Genomic DNA, 20,620 nt, shown 5'->3' with positions numbered 1-20,620 from the left:
AGGCTGTGTGGTTTCTCGTTGGCTTGGAGAGCTCCTGCAGTATGCCCTGCAGACAAATTATGTGTGCAAGAGAGGAAAGGTAGTGCTCTCGCAGAAGCTGGAACTCCTGGATTTGAGGTGCAAGCTCCTAGCTCCAATTTAATATTTGTAATAATAGTTAGATCTTTATAAATTACAATTGTAATTTACTACAGATATAAAGTCAGTTTTAAAATAGTAACAAATTATTAATAAAGTATAGATAATAGCAATATGTAAGTCAGTTAATATTTTCCTGAATGACATGAGAGAATATGTATTTGTAGTATAGATAATTCTCAACATATTTTTTCAAGATAGTGTGATTTGGGGTGGGGGGAAATACTTTTAAGCTACTGGTCTTGACACTACTTATCTTTCTGTGGGTTGTTTTGCAAATAGTTTGTTTAAGCAAGCACACGAGGACATTATGAGAACGTGCTATTCTGAGCTATGTCATTTGTGGCCAGGTCACAAGACTTTTGTTGTGAAATGTGTGGCACATCTATGAAGACAGCCCTCTTACCACTAACATCCGGGAGAGCATCAAGCCAGGCGGACAAGGAGGCAAAAGAACTTGCCAGACAAATTAGCTTCAAGGTGACGTCACTGTTTAAACTTTTATCTCTGTTGTATAGAATTAAAAAAAATATTGAGAAAAACTTGTAAATTGCAGAAACATTCATTATTTCATAAACCTTCATCAATCACTATGTGGAAAGTTGTTTTTTTAGGACAATCTCCAAGAGAAAAATAGGAGTGGATCTCTTGCAATTTGCCAGTTAATAAATTGTGCATCTCAAGCACCGATTGATTAGTTTTAATTTCAGTGGTGAGCACTGTGGTAAGAGCTACCTAACTATGTTGCTTTTACTTCCATATTTTCAGTCACTAATAACTTGATTAAATTCTCCAGAATTAGTCTTATCATAAAAGTGTTAGGAACGTTTGGGCAAAGCTAACCTAAGTTTCTTTTCCTTTGTGATTTTTTTTGTCCTCCTTTTGGCTTTGGAAGGAATAAAACATATTCCTACTGAAAAATGGTTGCAAATTCTTTTGAACTACTCTGCAGCTGAAGATACTGAAAGCTGAACTCTGGTATGGAAGTTGCTGTTACCCAAAAATGTGTTCTCTAGCCTGTGTTTCAGTGAAAGTAAGATTTGTTTGGCCAAATATGTGCCTTAGAAAACTGCATGTCTTGCATGCACAGTGTTGTTTTTCACTGGGTTTTCCACTAAACTCTTAAATGAGCCACTAAGGAAGGATGCTGTGCATGAGGGCAGGGAACTACAGCGAGATATATTATGACAATGTGGCATTGGTGCAGAATACATCCTCACTAAGGTCAGAGGTGCTAATACATCCCCTTTTATCACCAGTGTTCTCCTAACTCTGTTTTAAAGACTAGGGTTTTTTTTTCCCTGTGTACCATGAGAGTAGAGATTGCCTCCTGTTGTTCATTACTGCCCATTTTGCAGGACCTGCGTATTCCTGTGGGATCTCACGTCTAGACATGTTGACATGGTTCATCTGTGTGTAATAACACTTATGATAAAAACATCTCAAAATATTTTACCAAGATGAGAAGGTACAGGGACAAAGTTTTAAAGTTGAGCTACTCAGAGAAGCAATGGACTGCCTGCCTCTTGCTTTTTTACAATATATAAGGGTTATGTTTTATGTATCCACATACTTAACTCCACCTCCTAAGAAAAAGCACTCAGCAGAGGAAAAATGAATAAAAGCCTCAGGTTTCTTCTACAATCCATTGTGGGTTTTTTACAAGATAAATAAGTTCTGTCCTCTACTTGCACCTTCCCTCCCTTTCTCCAATAAAATTTTAGAGATTGGAGCTTTTTTAAGCTTCCTGCTTCTCTGCTTTGCTTTACTTTGTTATTGTTTGTTTGATTTATGTTAGGCTGAGGCATTTGACTGATGTGTTTGTAGTAAACTAATAGTATGAATTACTATCAGGGACTACAAAAGTTTTTAATCATTTTTATATATTCCATGTCAATTTGTGGGGTAAGATTTAACGTCAGATTGCTGATCGAGTGTATAATTTGACAGACCCTCTCTACTAGCAAATATACAAGCAATCTCTGCATTATCTTGATCCTTAAAGAAGAGATTTCCTAACTTTTTCTAGATGATCCTGGGATTATGAGAAATTATTTCATACCAGCCTTAAGCAAAATGCTAACTTTAAAAAAAAAAAAAAACCAAAACCCATGTGTGGTATTGAGAAAGGAATATGAAATTCAGGAGAAAAAAAATAAGTCCTCATTACAGTTTTCCTGCTTTTGTGAGCCTCCAACTTTGTTCCTGGCTGTTTTAATAGATAATTACATTTTTAAAATCAGCTTTACCATTGACTTTCAAACCTTTGTGTGCATTTTAGGTGCTAAAGAAAAGACAGATGACTAATAGCATATACATTACTGTAAAACAATGTGGTTTATCTACATGTTGCCATGACAAGTCATATTTTGCAGTAAAATTAATTCTCGACTCACTCTCATTATGATGTTTAAATATGTTGAACTTCTTTCCTTTATGTTTGTACTCTCTCCATCTTTTATGGGAGCAGAGGTAAGGGCTGGAGAAAAGAGACAAGTTACAAAAAAGATATTTCCATTTTGGGAACTTTCAAGTGCTTTATTTTTTTTGAACGTTAGTCTGATTCCCGTCTAGCATACTAGACTTAGTACTTTCATAAATTAAAATAAATCAAATGCATACTTTGTAGTGTATGTGCTTTATAGAGATTAACAGTAAAGAAGAAATAAGGTCTTATTGAAAAAAGCAGAAATATGGAAAGCAGCAGTCACAGGTTCCAGGGAAGGAGCTTACAACTGGATATGGGAAAGGAAGGTTCACCTTACGGGTTGTCAAATGCTGGAGCAGGCTACCAAGAAAAGCCGTGGAGTCTCCAGTATTGGAGATGCTCAAAACTTGACTGAACATGACTATTTTGAGGAGGGAGTTGGACACCTAATTTATTTGTAATCCTGTGTTGCTGGTCCATGTTTGAGTCATAACTTGTCCTCTCTAATGTTAGAGTTCATAATAGTCAAGTGCAAAAGGAAAGCAGTGTTGTCAGATTATAAATGTTTTTAAATCTTAAATTCATCTTCAAGTTGTTTCAGTAATGTGTTTTTGGATTCTCTTGAGATAATATAAATCAAGAAACAGTATTTAATTTTCTCACACAAAGTAGTGTTATGAAAGAATATTATTATCTTGTGATGTTATCAGCTTGTTATCACTGTAACTGATTGATTTCTAATACACTGTTTGTATTTCTTACTACTACCACTACTTATATCTGCATTTGAAGACAGATATTAGATTTGGAATTGTCATCTCTATACTAAATTGAGAGCTGGATACATGATTTGGGAGTTGACTTGCTGATAAAAATTGATCTGGTCATGACTTTTTGGTTTTTTTTAAAGTGCTTCAGTTCAGGACTGTGATGCTATGTCCTTTTCCATTCCCAAGGGATTATTGCAGGCATATATACTGCTTTAACAAGAGGTTTGTTCCTGATCTTCTGTGTGTCACTACTGATCTTGTCTCAAATTTCCAAAAGCATGAAACCTAAATTCTGGGAATTGATGCTTATTAGGCATTTTATAAATGCATACAAAAGCAGTATTATAAGGCTTGTATTTTTTCTTTTGCTCTGCTTCTGCTGAAATTTAAATACTGGAAACTGAGATAGCTGTGCCTGACACACTGTAGTCCCATGCCTATATGCCCGCTCTGGCTGTGGGGTAACTTCAGTACTAGAACCAGTATAGCCACATAGAATTAGCTCTTACCAGAGGCTAGGTAGCCCTGCTGAGAAACAGGCTATATTGGTTCACTTGTAACAACAGTAGTCAGCATTCACTTAAGGACATGAGAAGCAGAAGTTTTAAAAAATGGTGTTGTTTCTGGCATAATGTTGTCCTGGATCTTCTAAATAATTTTATTTTTTACTTGATACATCTGTGCGCTTTTTGAACGTTATACTTGTTTTTAGTGTGCAAATAAACTTAAAATTATTTTTTAAACTGATGTCTGCACATCTGTAATCTTATTTTTAAAGAATTAGAATTTCTTAAACCTACTGGTGTGTAATTGAAATGCAGGTGGTGTACTTGATTATTACATTTCAGTGAGTCTCTTATTCTTGCATACATTGAAATACATATCCCAAAATAAGCCAAATCTTCTTGGAGCAATTTTGATCTTGTCTCTGAAGACATCTGTACTCCTTGCAGGCAGAAGTCAATTCATCCAGGAAGTCTGATGCTGGACCCTCAAACACATCAGGATTGAACCACTGTGCTGCTTCACGTGAGCCCCAGCAGGATAGTGCTGCATTCCAGGATCCAAGTGCAACGGTATGGTCCATCTTTGAGCTTTATCAGCACAAGTACGTGCCTAGTCTGAACATGAAATTGGTACCTTTAAGCTGATTGGAGACTTCATTAAGATTATGTAGTTAATACTTTCCTGTAGAACTTCTGCATACTTTCGTATAAAATCTGTGTGTAAATTTCAGCAAATAGTATGCTGAATCACTTTCAGAAATAGCGATCTCTTTGCTGTCACTTCCTTCTGTTAAAAACAAGAAATAATTTAAGTACTACAATTTACAATCTGCATAATATATCACAGGTTTTTGCAACAGAATTCTTAACTAGAAGCAAAAAATGTTTCAGTGATAATTTGTAGCTTTTAAATATTAATTAAGGGTATCTTCCTGGTTTTTTATAACCTCTTAAGTAAATCTGACTAAAGTATTCGTACCATTTGAAGTATGACACTTACGTTTGAATACTACTAGGTGTAGGGCTTACATAATGATTTTGGAAGTGACTGAGGCCTGGTGGTGGTCCAAGGCAGCTGCTGTTATGACTGTGGCAAATGCGATCTAAATTCACTGATAAATTGCAGGCAAATCCCAGCTAAGCTGTCTCTTTTAGAGAGGATGGGGCTGCAGATTGTTTGAAAGAACTAAACCACGTCAGATAACATCAGACCATCTGTTGCGTGTTTGCAACATATTTTCAAGCTGTGTAGAAATATAAACATGCTAATAGCATACTTCTTTCCCACAATAAGGATTTTTCCAGATTGTTCAGGATTTAATAAACCACTTTATTTTATTCTTCTTATTACAAATCCTGGCTAATATAGTAGAACTAGCCAAAATCTGAAGGCATTGCTAGCATTTTCTTGAGGAAAAAGAGACTGATTTTTTTTTAAAAGTAATCTCTTTTCCAGGAAATTTATTTTAAATCAATTATACTGAATTAATAAGTAATGATTAACTTAATTTTCAGCAGAACAGTCTCATGTGAAATGAGACCTTTAAACTTATAAATGCATGTGAAAATATTTATATGTGATAAACTGTAAATGATGAAAAGTGGATTCATGTTTTAAGGGATCAGACTGTCACACTCATGATTGTTAGTTTGAGTTTGAAGCAATACCTGTGTTTCTGAGCTGCCACATTTTGAGTGTTAAAAATTTTCTGGAGCTATTGGGGAGTGAAAACTTACAGCCACACAGTGAAAGAAAGAAATATGTAACAGGAAAGACTATTTTAAAGAATTTGACCTTGCTATTTTTGTGTTCTTATTCATGCGAAAGTTAATAGAAATCTTCTCAAAGTAGGGAGCCAGAGGCCTTGATCTGCTAATAGGCATGAAAGAGTATCCATGCAAACCTCAGACCCTTTCTACTCAGCTGGCCTTCTTGCATGTGTGAAATCAATTTGTTGGGTTAGTTCCTGTTGTGTAAAGACCTAATTCTACCTTCTTAAGTTGTAAGTGTTAGATGTGGGCAACATCAAAACTATTTTTTTTCTCTTTTTGGATAAAATGTTTACCACTTACTCCACAAATGTGTGTTTAATTATAAGCTATTATAGAAAATTTTCTGTTGTGAACTTGAAATGTATGCCTTTGGAGGAGGAAAAGGGCAGAGTTAGACCCAATGCGATACAGTCCTTGTATTAGCTTGCATACTTCCTTCTAGTATAGTAGATTTAATGTGTCTAACTCTGAAGTCATAGGACCTTACGTCCTGCTACACAGTACAGAGGAAAAACATAGCAGTAATTTTTCTGCAAGAATGGAGTGTTACCTTTCTTCTACTCTTGGAACAGTTGTAACTGGTCTTCATTAAAAACATGATGGTAAATTGATGCTAAGGAAAGGGTCTACCTGTAGGTGAAGAGGAGGGAATCTGTAGGCTGTGCTTTACTATGGGAAAACCAGTACAGACTGCTTCATGGGTGAGTTTGTTCTTTCCAGCAATAATTGTCTATTCCATGATTTTTACCTTTAAGCTGCTTGGAAGGACAGAGATTTTTGCAATGAATTAATGGCAGGACAATTGTGAGTACAGTGATACCCTTCCTGCGGTTGGTTTAACTGAATTCTTGTGTGAAGAGCACACTGAAATGGGTCTTTGATGTGGCATTGCTTTGAGTCCATTCCCCCCTGTTCCACATGGGGCCTTATTCCATGAGAGAGAATTTTTAATTCCATCAGAAGAAAAGATATTTTAAATTAACTTTCCGTTCTGTCAGCTTTCACTTAGAAAAAGGAATATAGCCTTTTTTTTCCTTATTTGCATTTTGTTACACAATAAAACTTTTTTTGTTAATTCTAATGTATATACATTTTACTAAACTAGCCTTATTTATCAAACTCAAATGTCCTTGGAGCAAAGTTCTCTACCAGTCCTAATGGTTTCATAAGCTTCAGAAATAATATGACACATACAGTGCATATTCAATGTAAGGGTGAGATTCTAAAGGTGGCTAAAACGTAGCTCCTATGAAATATTTTTGTTTATTCTCAGTCTATTAAGCCCTCATCCCTGACATTTCCAGTATGGTTTGGCAGAAAATGACTTAAAATTGGATGGAAATTGTCATGTGAGATGTTGCGTTAGTCTAAAAATCTTGGCATTTTTGCTTAAGGAGAATTTAAAAACTTGGCATAAGTTAAGACAAGAAGATTGTGATTTTTTTTTTTAATTTATAATACAGGCCATCTGCCATTTTGGGGATTCTTAATTATCAAGTCTTCAAACAAAAGAAAATACTTATCTAGATGTATATATTAAGGTACACTAGCATCTGGTCCCAAATTTATATTTAGTAATGATCACTCCTTTCTTGCCTAACTTGCTTCTACATGTCTGCTAATACTTGGTCATTGGTTTTGTTGGGAATCTCAAGCTCGGCTTTGGGTGAAGAAGTCAGTCTTCTGCTGGCCTGATGCATCAATGTAATTTCCTCCAAAAAATAATGTAAAGCCTTGCAATTGTCCGTGAGGTTTCTCTTGAATTACAGCTCTATTCATGTCAGTGTATGGCGCATTGTCTCATTAAGAACAGGGTCTTTCTGTTTTATTTTTAAACTAAAAATTTTCTGTGTTGGGAAGAAACCCAGGTGTGTGACAGCTAGCGCTGCTTTAGTTAGTAAGTATGAAGGATCAGGAGTATTTCCAGACTTTTTTTCCTCCCTTTTTTAAAAGCTACTTTAAGAAGAATAACACTTTGCCTGCTGAATTTGCAATTCTTGCTTCCTGAATTTACTTCTCGCCATTTCCCCTTCTGAAAGATGGGACTGTAGATGAATCTAGGAACTTCAATTTCAAAGGCTCAGCTTCCCTAAGTCTTTATTTTCCTTGGCATGAGGAGCTTTCAGGGGGTTCATTATGAAGCAGAATGACTTTCTTCTGCAGTGTAGTGGAAACCATGGCAAGCTGCTCATGGTGTTCTTGGCTGTCTCTGCTGATAAAATATATCTTCTAAAAACACTTTTCTTTGAAGCTACCCAAGCTGCTTGCTTGCTTAGGCAGGAAACTGATGTGAACAGGCAAGTTGTCAAATGTGGCAAGTAATTACCTCGGTACTTCCTTGCTGATAATGAGGAGGAGGTAGGAAAAGAATGTTTATTCCCTGGGCTAATCAAATCACTGACTATGTGAAAATTTGGAGATTCTTCTCCCACATGCAGAATATGTGGCCAAAGAGTCACAGGACGAAGTGCTACTTGCTGTCCTGTCGATCATCAAACCTGATACGCAGTTGAGCACGTTCCCTGTCTGGCCATGTGGAAAGGGTGTCTTTTATGGATATAGTAGCTGGTCAAAACAGTGCTTAGGGTTATGGGTATTGTGTCTGTTAATAGGCTTTTGCTTGGAAGCCAATGTCCAGAATTCGAGTTACTGTAATGATAATGAATCTTCTAGAAGATGGAAAGGGAAGAGAAGGCTAACTCTGGAAAACAGCTGCAGGTTGCTTTAAGTGGGAATACCTGCAAACTGTTCCAAGAAGTAAAATGAAGACTTTTAAAAAAAAAAAAAACAACTTTTTTTTTTTTTTTTTTGGCAGAGCTGCTTTTTTAGAAACACTTTAAAATTGAACTTTGTCAAAATTTTTGTTTACAACAGCTGTGCTGTGTCACTATTTTTACTACTAAAATGTTGGAAGTTTGAGCCTTTTAGTATTACAAGCAGGATTAGGCTGGTAGAATATCAGAACGCATAGTTTCAATCTTACGAACTGAAAAATTATTTTCTTTAGAATAACACTGTCTTGAGCTGAACATCAGTTGCCAATGTTTATTTTGTTACTATATATAATGGTAGACTGACGTTTGACCAGTAGAGGGCAATAGGTATGTGTATGTGTAGGTAAAATACTCAGTAATTTGTGCTGGCATCACTTAGGTGTTTTGTGTTCAGGGTTTTTGTTTTGCTTTTTTCCAGTGGTGGTGATCAGAGCAGACTTTTGGACGCCACTTTCTGGAAGATTATTCAAGATTTCTTGAACTGCAAAGAGTTATGCAAATCCTAGAAAAAAATTTTTGAAATACCTTAATTTGGAATGAATCTAGAATTCAAATAGTGTTTGACAGACTTTCTTCAGCCTTTTTCTTTTCTTGTCCTTAGGACTGCTAATTTGCAGCTTGAAATAGACTTCTTCTCAAGATAGTGTATGGGCAAAAGTGGATATAACAATCTCATCACTGCTGGTGACATATATTATCAGGTTTTCAAGTATTAACAATTATCTGAAGAGTATATTTTAGTCCTGATGATTTTATTCCTTGCTAATCTTACCCACTGTCTTGCTTCACAACTCTTTATGTTTCCTTTTTAGTCTGAAACTCAGAATACCAGTGCAGCGGCCAGCCAAGAGCGTACTCCGCCTGTGTCCACTAACACGTCGATGAGTCCTCGGCAGCGGCGTGCCCAGCAGCAGAGTCAGAGACGGGTTCCGTCTTCAACTGACTTCAATCGGGTACAGCAACCAAGAGTCAACATGAACCACACTGGATCAACTGTTCTGATTGTCCTTCTGACTTTTGCATTGGCAGCTCTTATATTTCGTAGAATATATTTGGCTAATGAGTATATATTTGAGTTATAAGGTTGTTTCTGTTGTAACAGCAGTGACTTGAATGCTTCATTGAACATTCTGTGTTGGGTATGACATGAGAACTGTTTACAAAGATACTTTTTGTATTTACGCTTAAGTCCTTATGAATGTTAACGTACCTACAGTTACAGTACTTGTAAGAAAAGCAAAGTTGGACATTTGACTACCAGAAGTGTTAATTGAGTGCCCGTTAGAAACTTGGAGAAACAGCGCAGTGAAATAGTAACGTTAAGGCGTATGGGAGGGGAGTCAATTTGAGTAATTTATCAACTAGAAAAATACAATTTTTAAAAAGTGGTTGAATCATTTTTTTAGGGAACATAAATGGAATTAATCAACCCATCTAAGTTAGCATAGGACTTGACATTGGAGAAGGAATTATAAAATGAAACACTACTATGTGTTTGTGTCCAGTGAACTCTTAATTAGAGGTGATACAGTTTTGTAACCACTTTTATTTACCATGACACATTTCTAGAGCGGGAACGCATACAAATTGGTTGTGATACTGCTTTGTGTGTGTGAAAGGGGGAAAGGAGTAGAGGAGGAAAGAGGGGCCAGAAAACTACTTGCATTATTTTGATTTTTTTTTTTTTTTTTGGAAGAAGGATTGGATAATCTTTTGCAAGATTTGAATGTCCTCTTCTAATACTCTCAGTTGTATATCTTGGGTTTTTTTAAATTTGAAGATTATATAAAACATGTCTATTCTTGCAATAGTTATAAATATGTAATATAATTATTTACCCAGAGCTATTGTCTTTTAATTATACCAGAAGTACACATAATGTGTTAAACTGAATGTTTCATATGTGGTTTTATTTACTAAAGAAAATTTAAACCTTACTGTACTTAAACTCGCATATATATGAACATGCTTAAGAGAAATATTTATTAAAACCTTAGTAGTAATAAAGAGTTCAAGCCAGTCTTCGGTTATGTTTCACGTATCAAATGGCCTTTTGTTTGTTTTTTGTTTCTTTTTTTTTTAAACCTAAAGTCAATATTGGAGTCAGAGGCTTTCTGCATTATTAGTTTATTTTAAAAAAATTAAACAATTGGTAATATTAATGAATGCTGTGAAATCACATATACAAGCAACAGACCTAAAATTGTTAGGTTGATAATCTTGTTTGCAGGTACAGTGGAGCAAAGATAAAAAATTAGTTTTCTTAACACAGTTGGACAAAAGTATGTAGTTTGTTCAACCAGTTCAGCAGTTACTTGCATTCTGCTGCAGAAGAATTTGACGTCAGTATATTAATTTATGTGTATTTACCTAATTTGTATATTTATTTTTGGTAGAAATATTAAAAATCACACAAAACCCCACAAGAAAACCCACACCGAAACCTCAAAAAACCTCTGCAGATCCTGTAGCCTCTTAAATAAAAGTACTGAGTTTCCTAGTTGGTATGTTGCTTCAATACCTGTTCTATTCAAGTATTGCAAACCTGGGCTCACAGAAAAGAATTCGAAAGAAGTCTGGCCCAAAAGACAGATTTGCTGCTTTTTGACCCGCTTGCTCCTCTGGAAACTTTACTCTGAATGTGTGTTTCTTTTCCTAGAGACTCACTGCTGTGCCAAGCAAACTTTTGCTCTCGTACCTGTGCTTCCTCTGCAAAGAGGTAGTCAAGATGGCCCTTTGAATGGACTAAGAGAAAATAAGTTTGAATGGTTTCTGAAAACAGCCTTTTCCTTGAGATTGAAGAAATAGCTGCTTTGTACCTTTTTAAAACTTTTAAAAATAAAAGTTAAAATGCCTGATTGTGCAAAGACCTATGTGAAAAAAATAAATATTAATTGTGACTTATGTAAAGAGTCTATTGCATGTTTAGATACTTTGAGGATTTTAGTTTTTTAATTTTCCTTTAAAAGTTAACAGTAAATAAAATCATTTTCAGAGGAAATAGCTCATCTTTTATCTTCAACAGCATAAAGAGATGGACTAAACTGGAAAATAAAATCTCAGCCTCTAGAAGACCATCAAAATATGTAAATTTTACAGGGATATACATGTCTGAAACATGGCAGAGGCAGTTTCCAGTGGTAAAAGATGCCATGTGAAGGAAAAGGAAATCTGGAAAGCCTAATGAAAAGAGACAGTCTGGTTTTACACAGTCTGGCAGAAGGATAGCTCTGTCCTGAGATTAGGGGATTGAGCAAAAAGCCGGCGTGCAGAATTGCGGGTTTTTATATAATGGCTTTAGTAAATATCCTCTAGGACCCAGTGGAAATGCTTGGTGAGGCAAACTTCATGCGTAATGGCCAATCATTAAGTGGTGATGAGGGAAAAGCTTTGAGTGAGAAGCCCTTGAAAGCCTGTCAAAAACATCACGGTGGCAAAGCAGCGTCTCTACCACCGATCGTCGATGAACGCACGACGCCGGAATTAGAGTTGATTCAATGTTTAAACCCGGGGGGACTTGTACTACAGGAGGTTACTGGAGTGCAGCGTGCCCGGCTCCGATTTCCAGCAAGATGCCTTATTTTGCAAAACTCCTTTTATTAATCTTTTGCTTAGTTCTTCTTGTGGAAAGCAGAAAGCACAGGAGGAGGAGGTGGACAAGGCAGCTGGAGGTGCAGAGGGCAAGGTAAGGGTTATTGAAACACGTTTCTTTTCCTCGGGTGTTGTAAATACGTTATTACATAGACATAAAAATCTGCCCTGTGGGTGTCTCTGTCTATATTGTATGTGCAAACAGCTTTACAGATCGTGTTTTTATAACAGTCTGTGATACTGTGTTCCGTTTTAGCTGTAAATGGACACGTTTAATGATCATTAACTCTTAACAAGGCAGGTTCTGCAGAGCCTTGACCACTTCAGCATGGATTGTGGTAAAAATATCCTTAGCCCTAAATGTGAATTACTGAGAGAATTCAGAGAAGTTGCAATTAACAGAGGTGCTCATACCTGCGTGCTGTTCTAGCAGTGTTGCAGAAGCAGGTTATTTACCCTGCTTGCCGGAATATCTGTGGTGCACGTTCATGTGAAATTTCATGTTATTTTCTAACAATTTGAGGTGAGGATTTGGTTAGCATTTGTGGTATTAATTAATAGCATATACATCCCTGGAAACTACCCAGGGATTATAAAATTTAAAATATATTTTGAAGAAATACATGGAAACTTTACCAAAATATGTATTTTAAAGTCAAGCAAAGGCACAAGAAAGGGTTAAAGGTCTTAGTAAACTTTATTAGATTTACTGTTGCTGAGATTTGACTGGAGGTTTACGTTAGAAAAGATAATCTTCCAAACCTGTCAGACAGTCCAAAGTATGTTATCCTTTTCTGGAGTTATGTCATCCAGTGGCAATTATATCTTACAAGATTGTTCATTGCTGGAAGGGCTCAAAAATAAAATCGGGTTAATCCACCTTATTAAATGGCTTCGCTATGGCTGTAAACCTTCATCTTTTCATTTATTATGTTGGGTATTTTGATTTAACCATCGACGCTTTTATTTTATAGGCAGTGGTGTTCCTTGAATGTTTTACAAAGAAATGTGATATAATTGAAAGCAAATAATACCTAATATGTGTGCAGATTTATACTACTTACTGAAAAATACAGTAGCATGTGCTTTTAATGACAAGAATGTTATAAAGCTGAAACAGCTGGGGCCTGAGCCTGAAATCCTAAAGCCAACTGAAGTTTTGCTGCTGATTTCCACAGCAACTCCATTATTGAATGAGATCTTTCATTTAACTCTGAAGATTTTTCCACGTCTGTTTCTGGGAAATACGAGGGACTCAAAGGTAGCATTTTCTTGCAAACAATTAATGTGTAGTAGAGATCGTCTACTTTGAAGTGACAAAATAGTATAAACCATTCTTTTAAATGTGACTTTATCCAAAGGTGGTGCCATTCTCTGGCTTAATAAGTTCTTTTAGTATTTGTACTACATTTAAACATTGCAAAAATAATTTACATTTTGATTTCTAGAAGCTAACCTGGGTTGTGCAAGTACAGAACATCTTTGGTTCTGTAGCTCCCTACTTGAATGTTGTACAGAGGTTCTTACCCATGGAGCTCTGAGGGCTTGGGGTAACGGGTCCTACAGGCACGGAGAGGGGTGTCTGCCATGTCTAGACAGGGGAGTTGTTGAGCCTGTGCCTTCGTGGGAAAGAAATATAGTAAAGCCAAGTTCAGGCCGTGAAGTTAGGAACCCAAGAAATGCCGGGTTAAGAGTTGCCTGTGCATCCTTAATTACTCTGCTTATTTTATGTTAATACTGAACTGTACTGCGTTAGTGAGTGGCACCTCACTCAGCATGCTGAATGGACACCGCTTACTTAGAAACTGTTGTGTTCCATTTTCTCTTATTCCTGCACACCCCACCTCACTGATAATGCAACTCATCTCCAACACAGAGGTGTGACTTAAAGAAGCAACTGCCTCTGTGCGGCATTGCCATGACCATTGTCTGGGGCAGGTTCATGTTACGCTCTGGAGAGCGCAGGCTTTGCGTAGGAAATCGGTGTGTGCTCATAGAGTAACAGCTCCTGGCTTTCTACTTTGATGTTTTTTTACATTTTCCAGGGATACAGTCCCTGTCTCTCACCTTACAAAACTGGGTGAAGGGATTCGTGACACCTATTTGTATGAAGTTGAGAGCTTTTTTACTGCTGTAGAAGCTGACATATGGTACATGAAACCAAGGGCTCATAACTAAGAGAAGATTTGTTGGTTAAAAAAATTGGCATTTCATTCTGTTTTAGAGAAATCACGTGATAAATGGACTACAAAGTAAAACCTGTTAGTCACCTGAGTGCCTGCTGGGCAGAAAACACTGGCCCCAGCCTTACCTACACACTGGGGAATAAGTTTCCAGAGAGGAGGTAAGGGCTTTGATGCTGGAGGAGATGGTGTAATTTTGGAAAGGTGCAGGTGTGTCTGTCAAATAAGCCATGGTCTGTGCTGCCGTGTTGCTAGCCAGGATTTTCCAGGGAGCTGCATACTGCTGCCAGGCCACGTCAGACTTGCAGTGTGTAGTACTGACTGTGTGCTTGCAGCTTCCTGGGAGCATCAGCCTTCCTGTACATGCCAAGCAAGTGCTGTTGGCATGCCCCACACTGGATTGGAATCAGTTTGGGGTACTCTTCCGTAGCTCTGTGGTGGCTGCATCTCAGGAGTCGCAAAAAAAAATGCCAGCAGTCCTCCTAGGCTATCCAGCTGGACACAGCTTGCACGCAGAAAAAGAGAAACTCTGAAAAATAGTGCTTTTGATAATATTTATTGCTCTATAAAAATTGCTGATAATGCTTCTGGTAATATTTATTGCTATGCATAAATTGTCCTAGAAGAAAGGGCTCAGGAGGCATTGCCATCTTGATGCCATTGTGCTGCTGACTGCCGTGTTTCCAGTGGCCTCTGCCTGTCCGGCTCCGAGTCTGACTGTTCCTCTCTCCTACCCGTTGTGCGCGAAGCCTCATGCTTCAACCAGCAGAAACACTGTGCTTTTGAAATAGAAGTGGCTTTGAGCTTCTGTTAGCTAAAGGCTTCCTGCCAAGGCTTTTGGAAGTGGTCAGTGATTTGGAGTATCTCATTAGAGATGTAGTTTTCAGGATATGCTACGTGCCAGCCTTGGGTTGGGACCCAGAAGCAGGAGACAACCATCAGGGCATGGCAGCACAAGGCTCAGCATGCCGATTGTTTTTCCAAACAGTCGTCCACCGGGGCAAGTAGCCTGCTGATACCCACTGAAACGGCTGCTGCTGGCGGGCGTGCTCCTTCCGCTGCCGTGCAAGGCTGCATTTTTTTCCCAACTTTCAACCAGGTGCTACAGGCATATCTTCTAGCCTGTGGTACCTCCCAGCCCCTGCTGATCCCTTCTGCTCTGAGGTGGTTTCTCAGAAAATTCCATATTTCTAAGTGGCTCAGTGGTTAAAATGTTGATAACCATTTTTTACAGATGCATTGCTTGCCTGGAGTTCAAGTCTGGGACATTGCACAGCCTCGAGTTGTGCAAGGTCTGATGTCTCCTGAGGTTTTTTTCACCAACAGGACCAGATAGCAATGTGAAACAAAAGCAAGGAGACACATGCACAAACACGAATGACAACAGCACATCTGACAAGCAAACCTCATGCCGTATCTTGGTGGTGTGGTTCATGTTTGCAGTTAGGACTTCTCTGCCGCTGCTAACGTTCCCCCCCTGACTGTGCTGCAGATGTGTAGTGACCGTGTAGGCCGGGAGATGGTCAGAGCATCAATGCCGCTTCCTCACCAGCCTGTGGGCATTTGGTTCTGTCTCTCCAAGAGTTGGGCCTCCTCCTGCCCCTTCAGCAGAACAGTGGCTTCCCGCTCCCTCGGCTTGGCCCATTATCCCCCACATCTCCATCATTTGGCTCTTTGCAGTGACCGCTGCCCAAGCAGCCTGTTTACACTAGAAAGCTGACTGTTATCCCAGTGCTGTACCTCCGACATTGAACATGCTGGTTTACTTTTGCTTCTGCTGACACGGGTGTGAATGGCACGGATTTTACAGTGAGGAGGGCCTGGAATTGGTTTTTGTTTTCACCAGCCAAAGAGAATGTCTTAAGTGGCAGGGGACGTGGGGACAGCCAGGCAGGTTGGATAGTTCTGCCCTGAAATAGTGAAAATAAAAGGTTGAGCTTTTTAGCCTTGCAAGAGAGTGTCTCTTCATAAAACATCTTTGTGAATTTTCCCCTCTGCTTCCGTTGCTGTTGTTGGCTTGGAGGTGCAGAACTGTCCCAGACCCTGGCTGCTGGCAGCTGTGCCATGCTCAGGCTGGAGAACCCATTTCATTTCAGACTTATCACTTAGCCATCGCCTCACGACTTACAGCACGAGGACTGTTTCCAATTTTATGAGTTCTTTGTCTTACTCTGGAAAGGTCTGAATGTCTGCATAGATACCTGCTGCTTTTTTCAGTCCTGAGCTGTTATCTGTGATTTCTTGTGTTATCAAAATTTAATTTTCCTTGATGTATTTGGCAATATAAAAAGGATCTATTTTATGTGATTGAGAACAATTCTGACTAAAAGTGGCTGGAAAGAAAAATAAAAAAAAAAAAAAAAATAGGGCAATAACAGAGAAGCCTTTACAGAAACTTACTGTGATACCTGTCCCCTTTTCTCTTCTGTAAACAGGAACAAGTCCTCACAAAAGAGCTTTGTCAAGCTCATCCCACATGAGTGAAGTGTAAACAGCAATAAAATTATATATGACAAACATAGCAAAAAAAGAGAAAGGGAGGTGCATGGCTTTAAAAGAACAGTAGTGAATTGCAGAAAGTGCATAAAGCTGACAGAAACCCTGAAAAATCTAGAATTTGGCGTTTCAGTGAGGCTGTGCCATCGACTGACAGGGTGGCATTGTAATACTCTCAGGGTTTTCCATACTATTTCCTCACACAGCATGCAATCCAAAGTTTTATTGGATTTTTAATTTGATTATTTCCCCCCTCTGTTCTTTGAGTGGAGAGATTTGGTTGAACATTCACGGGTACTTAGGCCTTTCCCTGATGGTTGAAGTCAAGCAAACGCAGGAAGATCATCCACCGCCACTGCCGGCTTTTCCGGAGCAGAGGCAATACTGCGGACTGCGAAGTGAAGCGCTTTGTCAGCAGCCCGAACCTTTGCAAAGAAACACAACGTCCCCCGGCGGCAAGCGGTTAAAAGCTGAACTTTTGCCTCCAACCATTCTCATTAATGGCTGTGCTTGGGTTTGTCCCCTTGCTTTTAGGAAAACATTCATGTTGGGAGCGCACTTGCTCCAGCTGGCTCTTTGTTACAGCCGGCAGGGAGAGAGATGCTCTGCCATCCCGATTGAAACAGGAGTCCAAAGGGAGGTGAGGGGGATCCAAATTTTCCTATCTAGAACATGCCCTGGAGCACAAGGGCTTATATTCCTTCAAAATATCCATTTCATACAGTTGTTTTTCATTCTGTTGCTTCCTTTTCACCTCCTTATTAAATGGGTTATCAGTGCCCCTTAGGTTTTATTGTTTCTTTTCTGAACTGAATTCTCTGATGGGAAACTTTCCTTCTGATTTACGATTTGTGCTCCCTGTGCTCATAGGTATCGTGCTTTGTATTTTAATGACCCCGAAGCACATCCCTTTCCATAGCCACAAGAGTGTGGTGATTCTTTTGTAAGCTCTGAATTTTTGACCAAGATTTTAAGCCTAATCCACCCTCATTTTTGTATCTAGTACAGTAGTCCCTTTATTTTTCCTCCGAGGTTTTTTGTTCTTTACTGTCAGTAATATTTCTTCCACACAGGCAAATGAACTTGAACACTTTTGTATAAAGTTCTTTCTGTTTATTAGTATTATGTTTAATAAGTTACTGACAGACAGCAAATCGCAGCAATATTTATAACTTTGTCAGATCTCATACCCAGAGCAAAGGGACTGAGGAACCTTAATGGTCCGAGTCCTCCTTCCTGCCCCACTGGGGAATGGCCAGGGATGCTGATCTGGGTTTTCTTCCAGATGTGCATGCAGTATCTGTCTGTCTGCTGTTTAGTTATCCCCTTACGTGATTTTAGTGACCTTTTTGCACTTTTCTCAGGGGCTTGTTGTCATCCTTGTTGTGCTCTTATAAGATAATCTCTCAACTAAAAAGTTAGGCTTTTTCCTCCCTCAATATTCAGAACAGTGAAGGATTGCAGATCTTGCTGATTTCTTTAGATAAAACACCTCTTTTCCTGCTGCTGTGGAGGGAAATGGGTGGGTTTGTCATTGATTAAAGTCAGAAGACAAAGCAAGACCTCTGTCCACACAAACTGCTGGTACTGGTCTGATGTTTGTGGGGCAGATACTCTGAGAATAGCGTATGACATTGTGCGTCCACCGTCGAAAAGAGCTTTCTTGTGATCATGTTGCATTGGTACCTGGCCAAGATTTGGCCAGGTAACGTGTGGGGCAGTCAGCTGCTTCTACTGTTGCTTGCTCTGAGCCTTGACATTTGCTTCATCCCAGCTCCTCCATGAGATGCTGTCTTCTCAGCCTCGTGCCTCCCCAGGAGCTGTGGCGTCTGGGGTGGAGGGAGCACCGTGTCCATCTTGGAGCCAACCAAGATGGCAGGGCTGCCAGCGGTGGGGGCCAGCTCTGAGTTAACGCTGTGGAGAGGCAGCGTTGGGGCTGCTGTGCTGGCTTGTGCTGTGGTGCTGGCTGCAATCTCACTTCCCTCCCGGGGGCTGCGCCCACAAAGCTGCTACTCCTGCGGCCCTGAAATCGGACTGGCAGAGGTCAGCCACAGAGTGCCGCTTGGGCTGCAGGGACATCACACCAACGCTATTGCTGTCTTTTGCAGTCACATCTATAAGAAGAATCATGACGTGACCAAAACCTGGAAAGGAAAGACGGATCAGCTTCTCAGAGTCGATGACCATGACTTCACCATGCGGCCGGCTTTTGGAGGTGAGAATAACACGGTTCTCCTAATTTCATGCTCATCTAATTATCTAATTAATAATCTTTTTTTTTTTTAAAACAGTTCCTCTGGCCAGATGCCCTAGTGTGAAGGGAAAGGACTTGGGTGGTCTTAGGAGATATTTGAGGCAATTCAGAGAAGCATCATCCTCACCTCATAGTCTTCTGTACAGCTCCTACACTTCTTCCTGCTGCTGCAGTTGGCTCTTATTTTGGCTAGTGTTCCCCAGAGCATGGGATAGACCCTCCCTGTTGAGAAGATGAACAAGCAGGTTTTCATGTTTATTTGTAGTTGTGAAGTTGCCATGAGCTTTTCAGCTGATGTGATCAAATTGCAAAGAACTTGTTAGGCAGATCACATCCCACCTTGCTTGGCTCCAGGAGGAGATGGCCACTGTCAGCACTGTTCAGCCAGCCACTTTGTTGGCTCAGTCTTCCTTTTGTTTCTTTATTTGTTGGTCTTAGTTTTCTTTACCTGACTTTTTAGGCTTCTTTTTTTTTTCCATTCTTCCATTCTGTCTGCAATGCCTGAATCTGTGCAATGTTCACTGGATGTCCACTGCCTTCAAGTCTGGTTTTACTTTGTTGGCACACTGCTCCATCATGGGTATGGGTGACTGTGTGCCATCATGTAATGCCATGCCACATGGCTCGCACAGCACAGCAGTACTTTATCACAGAATGATTTGGATTGGAAGAGACCTTTGAAGATCATCTAGTTCCAGTCCCCCTGCCATGAACAGGAACTTCTTTCAGTAGATCGGATTGCTCAAAGCTCCATCCAACCTGACCTTGAACACTACCAATGATGGGATCAACACTTCATTGATTTTGATAGACACTTCACTAATTTGTGTTGCTGGATTTTGTTTTCTGAAGGAGGATAAGAGGTTGCATGGTTTCACAGCTGTGTAGATAGATTGATGATTTGATATGCTTCATATTTCCTAACAGAAGACTAGACACTAAGAAGTAGATATCATGCTCTGTATAGTATACATGCATCCCTAAATACCAAGTATGCCCTGTCCTGCTATGAGCTCAGAGGGTGTACCCCCCTTACTTTTCATCCTGTAGATCATCTGTCCTTCTCTTCCCTCTCCAAGGGCTTAAAAGAGAGCAGTGTGGAAAGCTCCTCTGGCTGCTTCTGAACCATTAACATTTTCTTGGCTTTATTTTTCTCCTACATTCAGATAGGATCCACTGTCACGTAATAATCTGTCTGCAAATACATTTTCCTCTGACCATTTTCACTCCTTACTGCACAGTTGGTATAGACAGGTGAGTGGACAGGACCATGCACGGCTTGTAAATTACAGCAGTGGGAAGGAGGAGAATCCCAAATCATGAGACAGCAGTCACTACTAAACTAGTCTCACTGAGTGGCATCCAAGCTGTATTTTGTCGTATTAAAATGTGAGGGAATAGAGCAAGCAGAGAAATAGCCAGCTCAGAGAGAGAGTGCAGCTATGGGATCCTTATTTATTGTGGTGACTGTAGGTTGAACAAAGTTGGTTTTAACAGTAAATGGTTTTCCCAACCAATGATGTCAGTAACATGATGTTGCATTAGGCCTGTGTCATTATGGTGCTGGTGGGAAAGACAGCTCAACTCTGGGAAACATAAATAACATCCTAAGGGAATTGTGAGTGACATTAGACTACAAAGAAACTCAGCACTGTAAATATGATGGTTCCCAAGCTGGTGAAATAATGGGTAGCTATTAACCTTCAA

The 20,620-nt window shown here is 39.3% G+C and overlaps 2 protein-coding genes across 5 annotated transcripts in view; both read left to right on the top strand.

Moving 5' to 3' along the window:
• The window catches only part of UBE2J1 (ubiquitin conjugating enzyme E2 J1), a 28,488-nt gene extending 17,195 nt beyond the window's left edge, over window positions 1–11,293 (top strand). For all 4 annotated transcript variants that reach the window (XM_086745049.1, XM_086745050.1, XM_086745051.1 and 1 more), the window contains 3 exons: window positions 489–618; window positions 4,290–4,412; window positions 9,202–11,293. In XM_086745049.1, coding sequence (XP_086601175.1) covers window positions 489–618; window positions 4,290–4,412; window positions 9,202–9,471 — 523 coding nt within the window. In that variant the 3' untranslated portion in view covers window positions 9,472–11,293. The remainder of the gene's footprint in view (window positions 1–488; window positions 619–4,289; window positions 4,413–9,201) is intronic.
• A 578-nt stretch (window positions 11,294–11,871) lies between these two features.
• The window catches only part of LOC104481700 (gamma-aminobutyric acid type A receptor subunit rho2), a 31,023-nt gene continuing 22,274 nt past the window's right edge, over window positions 11,872–20,620 (top strand). The window contains exons 1-2 of the mRNA XM_010123028.2: window positions 11,872–12,074; window positions 18,768–18,874. Of these exons, the coding sequence (XP_010121330.1) occupies window positions 11,887–12,074; window positions 18,768–18,874 (295 nt within the window). The 5' untranslated portion in view covers window positions 11,872–11,886. The remainder of the gene's footprint in view (window positions 12,075–18,767; window positions 18,875–20,620) is intronic.

Source organism: Chlamydotis macqueenii, chromosome 3, assembly GCF_036417535.1.
Source record: "Chlamydotis macqueenii isolate bChlMac1 chromosome 3, bChlMac1.mat, whole genome shotgun sequence".
NCBI classification, from domain to species: domain Eukaryota; kingdom Metazoa; phylum Chordata; class Aves; order Otidiformes; family Otididae; genus Chlamydotis; species Chlamydotis macqueenii.
This window is presented reverse-complemented; position numbering and strand designations above follow the sequence as displayed.